This window comes from Brachyhypopomus gauderio, unplaced genomic scaffold, assembly GCF_052324685.1.
Source record: "Brachyhypopomus gauderio isolate BG-103 unplaced genomic scaffold, BGAUD_0.2 sc54, whole genome shotgun sequence".
Lineage (NCBI taxonomy): Eukaryota > Metazoa > Chordata > Actinopteri > Gymnotiformes > Hypopomidae > Brachyhypopomus > Brachyhypopomus gauderio.
In genome coordinates this window covers 1,706,574-1,716,573 of record NW_027506878.1, presented here as the reverse complement: position 1 = coordinate 1,716,573, position 10,000 = coordinate 1,706,574, and the positions used below count along the sequence as shown (strand labels likewise).

General features: G+C 51.5%; 1 protein-coding gene across 2 annotated transcripts in view; it reads right to left on the bottom strand.

Moving 5' to 3' along the window:
* Positions 1-10,000, bottom strand: part of taf1 (TAF1 RNA polymerase II, TATA box binding protein (TBP)-associated factor) — a 57,801-nt gene that overhangs the window by 11,511 nt on the left and 36,290 nt on the right. For both annotated transcript variants that reach the window (XM_076987657.1, XM_076987658.1), the window contains exons 32-35: positions 1,304-1,426; positions 870-962; positions 653-737; positions 161-228 (exon numbers count right to left, since the gene is read on the bottom strand). In XM_076987657.1, the coding sequence (XP_076843772.1) occupies positions 161-228; positions 653-737; positions 870-962; positions 1,304-1,426 (369 nt within the window). The remainder of the gene's footprint in view (positions 1-160; positions 229-652; positions 738-869; positions 963-1,303; positions 1,427-10,000) is intronic.

Here is a 10,000-nt window from a genome sequence, read left to right as displayed (position 1 = left end):
AGCACACACACACACACACATACATACACACACACATATACACACACACAGACATTTACACACAAAACAGACAAGTTTTGCTTAATACGTGTATCATGACATGGTGTTTCTGCAGTATGTATACGTACAGAAAAAACACACACTTCAGACACACACATACCTCGGCTAAAGTCTGTTTGCAAACGTTCTCAATCTCCAGAGCAGTTGTGGTGTAGGGACTGTCAGAGCCTGCAGGACACACACGAGGTGGTGAAACTGAGTCCTCTCACACACACACACACACACACACACGAGGTGGAGAAACAGTCCTCACACACACACACACGAGGTGGAGAAACTGAGTCCTCTCACACACACACACACACGAGGTGGAGAAACAGTCCTCACACACACACACACACGAGGTGGAGAAACTGAGTCCTCACACACACACACACACACACACACGAGGTGGAGAAACAGTCCTCACAAACATGCTGTGAAATTCATGAGGGTTCACTGATTCATAAATCACTCTGTTAAATTCATGAGGGTTCACTGATTCATAAATCACTCTGTTAAATTCATGAGGGTTCACTGATTCATAAATCACTCTGTTAAATTCATGAGGGTTCACTGGGTTTGTAGACTGATGGACCCCTGCTGTCCGTACCGTTGTACTTGACACTGTTGGTGTGGATGAGGCTGACATCTGCCAGGAAAGTCTCCCGATTCTGGTATTTGTGCTTAGAGATGTTCTTAACACACACACACACACACACACACACACACACACACACAACACAAATGAGTAAAAACCCTTAACTTCACAAACCCAATGAGATAAATACTATACTATAAAACACTCCACATTATACTCTCTCACACACCTTCCGAAGATTCTCCAGGTCCATGGGGTTGGCAATGACTTTGTAGTAATCAGGAACAAATTTCTTATTCACAGGATGATGGAATGGCCAAGACTAGAGAGAGAGAGAGAGAGAGAGAGATAAATGGGTGAGTTCAGGGAATGAAGTCTTGCATTATAAAGTCATTACACAGAGTGTCATCATAAAGGTTAACAAAGCTTAAAGATTCTGTGCAGGAAACAGAACCCATTTCATCCAATCACACAGACCCCTGCGGTCCTGACACAGACCCCTGCGGTCCTGACACAGACCCCTGCGGTCCTGACACAGACCCCTGCGGTCCTGACACAGACCCCTGCGGTCCTGACACAGACCCCTGCGGTCCTGACACAGACCCCTGCGGTCCTGACGGTGTTCGGGAGGTGAAGGGGGTGGGGCAGGAAGGGGTCACTCACATCAGGAACAGCCATCATCTTCTGTGTGACGATGTTGTCCAGGATGAAAGAGAAGGCCACCTGGTCGTCGTCGTCCAGCAGAGGGTTTATAGCTTTCTCCAGACGTACCAAGCGTTCCTCTTTCTGCAGAGGAGTGTGTACACACACACACACACACACATCTAAAGCTGTGGTGTAGAGGTGGTGGTGTAGAGGTGGTGGTATAGAGGTGGTGGTGTGGTGATGTAGAGGTGGTGGTGTAGAGGTGTAGAGGTAGTGTAGAGGTGGTGGTGTAGAGAAAGTGTAGAGGTGATGGTGTAGAGGTGGTGGTGTAGAGGTGGTGATGTAGAGGTAGTGGTGTAAAGGTAGTGGTGTAAAGGTGGTGTAGAGGTGGTGGTGTAGAGGTGTAGAAGTGGTGGTGTAGAGGTGGTGGTGTAGAGGTGGTGATGTAGAGGTCGTGGTGTAGAGGTGGTGGTGTAGAGGTGGTGGTGTAGAGGTGGTGATGTAGAGGTAGTGGTGTAAAGGTAGTGGTGTAAAGGTGGTGTAGAGGTGGTGGTGTAGAGGTGTAGAAGTGGTGGTGTAGAGGTGGTGGTGTAGAGGTGGTGATGTAGAGGTCGTGGTGTAGAGGTGGTGGTGTAGAGGTGGTGGTGTAGAGGTGGTGATGTAGAGGTCGTGGTGTAGAGGTGGTGGTGTAGAGGTGGTGATGTAGAGGTGGTGTAGAGGTGGTGATGTAGAGGTGTAGAGGTAGTGTAGAGGTGGTGGTGTAGAGAAAGTGTAGAGGTGATGGTGTAGAGGTGGTGGTGTAGAGGTGGTGGTGTAGAGGTGGTGGTGTAAAGGTGGTGGTGTAGAGGTAGTGGCGTAGAGGTGGTGGTGTAAAGGTGGTGTAGAGGTGGTGGTGTAGAGAAAGTGTAGAGGTGATGGTGTAGAGGTGGTGGTGTAGAGATGGTGGTGTAGAGGTGGTGGTGTAGAGGTGTAGAGGTAGTGGCGTAGAGGTGGTGGTGTAAAGATGGTGTAGAGGTGGTGGTGTAGAGGTGTAGAGGTGGTGGTGTAGAGGTGGTGGTGTAGAGGTGTAGAGGTAGTGGCGTAGAGGTGGTGATGTAGAGGTGGTGATGTAGAGGTGCTGGTGTAGAGGTGTAGAGGTAGTGTAGAGGTGGTGGTGTAGAGAAAGTGTAGAGGTGATGGTGTAGAGGTGGTGGTGTAAAGGTGGTGGTGTAGAGGTGTAGAGGTAGTGGCGTAGAGGTAGTGGTGTAAAGGTGGTGTAGAGGTGTAGAGGTGGTGGTGTAGAGGTGGTGGTGTAGAGGTGGTGATGTAGAGGTGGTGATGTAGAGGTGGTGTAGAGGTGGTGATGTAGAGAAAGTGTAGAGGTGATGGTGTAGAGATGGTGGCGTAGAGGTGGTGGTGTAAAGGTGGTGTAGAGGTGGTGGTGTAGAGGTAGTGGCGTAGAGGTGGTGGTGTAGAGGTGCTGGTGTAGAGGTAGTGTAGAGGTGGTGGTGTAGAGGTTGTGTAGAAGTGATGGTGTAGAGGTGGTGGTGTAGAGGTGGTGGTGTAAAGGTGGTGTAGAGGTGGTGGTGTAGAGGTGTAGAGGTAGTGGCGTAGAGGTGGTGGTGTAAAGGTGGTGTAGAGGTGGTGGTGTAGAGGTGTAGAGGTGGTGGTGTAGAGGTGGTGATGTAGAGGTGGTGATGTAGAGGTGGTGATGTAGAGGTAGTGTAGAGGTGGTGGTGTAGAGAAAGTGTAGAGGTGATGGTGTAGAGGTGGTGGTGTAGAGATGGTGGTGTAAAGGTGGTGTAGAGGTGGTGGTGTAGAGGTGTAGAGGTACTGGCGTAGAGGTGGTGGTGTAAAGGTGGTGTAGAGGTGGTGGTGTAGAGGTGGTGTAGAGGTGGTGGTGTAGAGATAGTGTAGAGGTGATGGTGTAGAGGTGGTGGTGTAAAGGTGGTGGTGTAGAGATAGTGTAGAGGTGGTGGTGTAGAGGTGGTGGTGTAGATGTGGTGATGTAGAGGTGGTGATGTAGAGGTGCTGGTGTAGAGGTGCTGGTGTAGAGGTAGTGTAGAGGAGGTGGTGTAGAGAAAGTGTAGAGGTGATGGTGTAGAGGTGGTGGTGTAGAGGTGGTGGTGTAGAGGTGTAGAGGTAGTGGTGTAGAGGTGGTGGTGTAGAGGTGATGGTGTAGAGAAAGTGTAGAGGTGATGGTGTAGAGGTGGTGGTGTAGAGGTGGTGTAGAGGTGGTGGTGTAGAGGTGTAGAGGTAGTGGTGTAAAGGTGGTGTAGAGGTGGTGGTGTAGAGGTGTAGAGGTGGTGGTGTAGAGGTGGTGGTGTAGAGGTGGTGATGTAGAGGTGGTGATGTAGAGGTGGTGTAGAGGTGGTGATGTAGAGGTGCTGGTGTAGAGGTGTAGAGGTAGTGTAGAGGTGGTGGTGTAGAGAAAGTGTAGAGGTGATGGTGTAGAGGTGGTGGTGTAGAGGTGGTGGTGTAAAGGTGGTGGTGTAGAGGTAGTGGCGTAGAGGTGGTGGTGTAAAGGTGGTGTAGAGGTGGTGGTGTAGAGAAAGTGTAGAGGTGATGGTGTAGAGGTGGTGGTGTAGAGATGGTGGTGTAGAGGTGGTGTAGAGGTGGTGGTGTAGAGGTGTAGAGGTAGTGGCGTAGAGGTGGTGGTGTAAAGATGGTGTAGAGGTGGTGGTGTAGAGGTGTAGAGGTGGTGGTGTAGAGGTGGTGGTGTAGAGGTGTAGAGGTAGTGGCGTAGAGGTGGTGATGTAGAGGTGGTGATGTAGAGGTGCTGGTGTAGAGGTAGTGTAGAGGTGGTGGTGTAGAGAAAGTGTAGAGGTGATGGTGTAGAGGTGGTGGTGTAGAGGTGGTGGTGTAAAGGTGGTGGTGTAGAGGTGTAGAGGTAGTGGCGTAGAGGTGGTGGTGTAAAGGTGGTGTAGAGGTGTAGAGGTGGTGGTGTAGAGGTGGTGGTGTAGAGGTGGTGATGTAGAGGTGGTGTAGAGGTGGTGATGTAGAGGTGGTGTAGAGGTGGTGATGTAGAGAAAGTGTAGAGGTGATGGTGTAGAGATGGTGGCGTAGAGGTGGTGGTGTAGAGGTGGTGATGTAGAGGTGCTGGTGTAGAGGTGTAGAGGTAGTGTAGAGGTGGTGGTGTAGAGAAAGTGTAGAGGTGATGGTGTAGAGGTGGTGGTGTAGAGGTGGTGGTGTAAAGGTGGTGGTGTAGAGGTAGTGGCGTAGAGGTGGTGGTGTAAAGGTGGTGTAGAGGTGGTGGTGTAGAGAAAGTGTAGAGGTGATGGTGTAGAGGTGGTGGTGTAGAGATGGTGGTGTAGAGGTGGTGTAGAGGTGGTGGTGTAGAGGTGTAGAGGTGGTGGTGTAGAGGTGGTGGTGTAGAGGTGTAGAGGTAGTGGCGTAGAGGTGGTGATGTAGAGGTGGTGATGTAGAGGTGCTGGTGTAGAGGTAGTGTAGAGGTGGTGGTGTAGAGAAAGTGTAGAGGTGATGGTGTAGAGGTGGTGGTGTAGAGGTGGTGGTGTAAAGGTGGTGGTGTAAAGGTGGTGGTGTAGAGGTGTAGAGGTAGTGGCGTAGAGGTGGTGGTGTAAAGGTGGTGTAGAGGTGTAGAGGTGGTGGTGTAGAGGTGGTGGTGTAGAGGTGGTGATGTAGAGGTGGTGATGTAGAGGTGGTGATGTAGAGGTGGTGATGTAGAGAAAGTGTAGAGGTGATGGTGTAGAGATGGTGGCGTAGAGGTGGTGGTGTAAAGGTGGTGTAGAGGTGGTGGTGTAGAGGTAGTGGCGTAGAGGTGGTGGTGTAGAGGTGCTGGTGTAGAGGTAGTGTAGAGGTGGTGGTGTAGAGGTTGTGTAGAAGTGATGGTGTAGAGGTGGTGGTGTAGAGGTGGTGGTGTAGAGAAAGTGTAGAGGTGATGGTGTAGAGGTGGTGGTGTAGAGATGGTGGTGTAGAGGTGGTGGTGTAGAGGTGGTGGTGTAGAGGTGTAGAGGTAGTGGCGTAGAGGTGGTGATGTAGAGGTGGTGATGTAGAGGTGCTGGTGTAGAGGTGTAGAGGTAGTGTAGAGGTGGTGGTGTAGAGAAAGTGTAGAGGTGATGGTGTAGAGGTGGTGGTGTAGAGGTGGTGGTGTAAAGGTGGTGGTGTAGAGGTGTAGAGGTAGTGGCGTAGAGGTGGTGGTGTAAAGGTGGTGTAGAGGTGTAGAGGTGGTGGTGTAGAGGTGGTGGTGTAGAGGTGGTGATGTAGAGGTGGTGATGTAGAGGTGGTGTAGAGGTGGTGATGTAGAGAAAGTGTAGAGGTGGTGGTGTAGAGATGGTGGCGTAGAGATGGTGGTGTAAAGGTGGTGTAGAGGTGGTGGTGTAGAGGTGTAGAGGTACTGGCGTAGAGGTGGTGGTGTAAAGGTGGTGTAGAGGTGGTGTAGAGGTGGTGGTGTAGAGATAGTGTAGAGGTGATGGTGTAGAGGTGGTGGTGTAAAGGTGGTGGTGTAGAGATATTGTAGAGGTGGTGGTGTAGAGGTGGTGGTGTAGATGTGGAGTAAAGGTGGTGGTGTAGAGGTGCTGGTGTAGAGGTGCTGGTGTAGAGGTAGTGTAGAGGAGGTGGTGTAGAGAAAGTGTAGAGGTGATGGTGTAGAGGTGGTGGTGTAGAGGTGGTGGTGTAGAGGTGTAGAGGTAGTGGCGTAGAGGTGGTGGTGTAGAGGTGATGGTGTAGAGAAAGTGTAGAGGTGATGGTGTAGAGGTGGTGGTGTAGAGGTGGTGTAGAGGTGGTGGTGTAGAGGTGTAGAGGTAGTGGTGTAAAGGTGGTGTAGAGGTGGTGGTGTAGAGGTGTAGAGGTGGTGGTGTAGAGGTGGTGGTGTAGAGGTGGTGATGTAGAGGTGGTGTAGAGGTGGTGATGTAGAGGTGCTGGTGTAGAGGTGTAGAGGTAGTGTAGAGGTGGTGGTGTAGAGAAAGTGTAGAGGTGATGGTGTAGAGGTGGTGGTGTAGAGATGGTGGTGTAGAGGTGGTGTAGAGGTGGTGGTGTAGAGGTGTAGAGGTAGTGGCGTAGAGGTGGTGGTGTAAAGATGGTGTAGAGGTGGTGGTGTAGAGGTGTAGAGGTGGTGGTGTAGAGGTGGTGGTGTAGAGGTGTAGAGGTAGTGGCGTAGAGGTGGTGATGTAGAGGTGGTGATGTAGAGGTGCTGGTGTAGAGGTAGTGTAGAGGTGGTGGTGTAGAGAAAGTGTAGAGGTGATGGTGTAGAGGTGGTGGTGTAGAGGTGGTGGTGTAAAGGTGGTGGTGTAGAGGTGTAGAGGTAGTGGCGTAGAGGTGGTGGTGTAAAGGTGGTGTAGAGGTGTAGAGGTGGTGGTGTAGAGGTGGTGGTGTAGAGGTGGTGATGTAGAGGTGGTGTAGAGGTGGTGATGTAGAGAAAGTGTAGAGGTGATGGTGTAGAGATGGTGGCGTAGAGGTGGTGGTGTAAAGGTGGTGTAGAGGTGGTGGTGTAGAGGTAGTGGCGTAGAGGTGGTGGTGTAGAGGTGGTGGTGTAGAGGTGGTGGTGTAGAGGTTGTGTAGAAGTGATGGTGTAGAGGTGGTGGTGTAGAGGTGGTGGTGTAAAGGTGGTGTAGAGGTGGTGGTGTAGAGGTGTAGAGGTAGTGGCGTAGAGGTGGTGGTGTAAAGGTGGTGTAGAGGTGGTGGTGTAGAGGTGTAGAGGTGGTGGTGTAGAGGTGGTGATGTAGAGGTGGTGATGTAGAGGTAGTGTAGAGGTGGTGGTGTAGAGAAAGTGTAGAGGTGGTGGTGTAGAGATGGTGGTGTGGTGGTGGTGTAGAGGTGTAGAGGTACTGGCGTAGAGGTGGTGGTGTAAAGGTGGTGTAGAGGTGGTGGTGTAGAGGTGTAGAGGTGGTGATGTAGAGGTGGTGGTGTAGAGGTGGTGATGTAGAGGTGGTGGTGTAGAGGTGGTGATGTAGAGGTGCTGGTGTAGAGGTGGTGATGTAGAGGTGGTGATGTAGAGGTGCTGGTGTAGAGGTGTAGAGGTAGTGTAGAGGTGGTGGTGTAGAGAAAGTGTAGAGGTGATGGTGTAGAGGTGGTGGTGTAAAGGTGGTGGTGTAGAGGTAGTGGCGTAGAGGTGGTGGTGTAAAGGTGGTGTAGAGGTGGTGGTGTAGAGGTGGTGGTGTGGTGTAGAGGTAGTGGCGTAGAGGTGGTGATGTAGAGGTGGTGATGTAGAGGTGCTGGTGTAGAGGTGTAGAGGTAGTGTAGAGGTGGTGGTGTAGAGAAAGTGTAGAGGTGATGGTGTAGAGGTGGTGGTGTAGAGGTGGTGGTGTAAAGGTGGTGGTGTAGAGGTGTAGAGGTAGTGGCGTAGAGGTGGTGGTGTAAAGGTGGTGTAGAGGTGGTGGTGTAGAGGTGTAGAGGTAGTGGCGTAGAGGTGGTGGTGTAAAGGTGGTGTAGAGGTGGTGGTGTAGAGGTGTAGAGGTGGTGGTGTAGAGGTGGTGATGTAGAGGTGGTGATGTAGAGGTAGTGTAGAGGTGGTGGTGTAGAGAAAGTGTAGAGGTGGTGGTGTAGAGATGGTGGTGTGGTGGTGGTGTAGAGGTGTAGAGGTACTGGCGTAGAGGTGGTGGTGTAAAGGTGGTGTAGAGGTGGTGGTGTAGAGGTGTAGAGGTGGTGATGTAGAGGTGGTGGTGTAGAGGTGGTGATGTAGAGGTGGTGGTGTAGAGGTGGTGATGTAGAGGTGCTGGTGTAGAGGTGGTGATGTAGAGGTGGTGATGTAGAGGTGCTGGTGTAGAGGTGTAGAGGTAGTGTAGAGGTGGTGGTGTAGAGAAAGTGTAGAGGTGATGGTGTAGAGGTGGTGGTGTAAAGGTGGTGGTGTAGAGGTAGTGGCGTAGAGGTGGTGGTGTAAAGGTGGTGTAGAGGTGGTGGTGTAGAGGTGGTGGTGTAAAGATGGTGTAGAGGTGGTGGTGTATAGGTGGTGGTGTAGAGGTGTAGAGGTAGTGGCGTAGAGGTGGTGATGTAGAGGTGGTGATGTAGAGGTGCTGGTGTAGAGGTGTAGAGGTAGTGTAGAGGTGGTGGTGTAGAGAAAGTGTAGAGGTGATGGTGTAGAGGTGGTGGTGTAGAGGTGGTGGTGTAAAGGTGGTGGTGTAGAGGTGTAGAGGTAGTGGCGTAGAGGTGGTGGTGTAAAGGTGGTGTAGAGGTGGTGGTGTAGAGGTGTAGAGGTGGTGGTGTAGAGGTGGTGATGTAGAGGTGGTGATGTAGAGGTGGTGATGTAGAGGTGGTGTAGAGGTGGTGATGTAGAGAAAGTGTAGAGGTGATGGTGTAGAGGTGGTGGTGTAGAGATGGTGGCATAGAGGTGGTGGTGTAAAGGTGGTGTAGAGGTGGTGATGTGGTGGTGTAGAGGTGGTGGTGTAGAGGTAGTGGCGTAGAGGTGGTGGCGTAGAGGTGGTGGTGTAGAGGTGCTGGTGTAGAGGTGCTGGTGTAGAGGTAGTGTAGAGGTGGTGGTGTAGAGGTTGTGTAGAAGTGATGGTGTAGAGGTGGTGGTGTAAAGGTGGTGTAGAGGTGGTGGTGTAGAGGTGTAGAGGTAGTGGCGTAGAGGTGGTGGTGTAAAGGTGGTGTAGAGGTGGTGGTGTAGAGGTGTAGAGGTGGTGGTGTAGAGGTGGTGATGTAGAGGTGGTGATGTAGAGGTGGTGTAGAGGTGGTGATGTAGAGGTGCTGGTGTAGATGTGTAGAGGTAGTGTAGAGGTGGTGGTGTAGAGAAAGTGTAGAGGTGATGGTGTAGAGGTGGTGGTGTAGAGATGGTGGTGTAAAGGTGGTGTAGAGGTGGTGGTGTAGAGGTGTAGAGGTAGTGGCGTATAGGTGGTGGTGTAAAGGTGGTGTAGAGGTGGTGGTATAGAGGTGTAGAGGTGGTGGTGTAGAGGTGGTGATGTAGAGGTGGTGATGTAGAGGTGCTGGTGTAGAGGTGTAGAGGTAGTGTAGAGGTGGTGGTCTAGAGAAAGTGTAGAGGTGATGGTGTAGAGGTGGTGGTGTAGAGGTGGTGGTGTAAAGGTGGTGTAGAGGTGGTGGTGTAGAGGTAGTGGCGTAGAGGTAGTGGCGTAGAGGTGCTGGTGTAGAGGTGCTGGTGTAGAGGTGCTGGTGTAGAGGTAGTGTAGAGGTGATGGTGTAGAGGTAGTGGCGTAGAGGTGGTGGTGTAGAGGTGGTGTAGAGGTGTAGAGGTGGTGATGTAGAGGTGCTGGTGTAGAGGTAGTGTAGAGGTGGTGGTGTAGAGAAAGTGTAGAGGTGATGGTGTAGAGGTGGTGGTGTAGAGATGGTGGTGTAGAGGTGGTGGTGTAAAGGTGATGTAGAGGTGGTGGTGTAGAGGTGTAGAGGTAGTGGCGTAAAGGTGGTGTAGAGGTGGTGGTGTAGAGGTGTAGAGGTGGTGGTGTAGAGGTGGTGGCGTAGAGGTGGTGGTGTAGAGGTGCTGGTGTAGAGGTAGTGTAGAGGTGGTGGTGTAGAGATAGTGTAGAGGTGGTGGTGTAGAGGTTGTGTAGAGGTGGTGGTGTAGAGGTGGTGGTGCAGAGATAGTGTAGAGGTTGTGTAGAGGTGGTGTAGAGGTGGTGGTATAGAGATAGTGTAGAGGTGGTGGTGTAGAGGTGGTGGTGTAGAGGTTGTATAGAGGTGGTGGTGTAGAGGTGGTGGTGTAAAGGTTGTGTAGAGGTGGTGGTGCAGAGATAGTGTAGAGGTGGTGTAGAGGTAGTGTAGAGGTGTAGAGGTGGTGGTGTAAAGGTGGTGGTGTAAAGGTTGTGTAGAGGTGGTGGTGTAGAGGTAGTG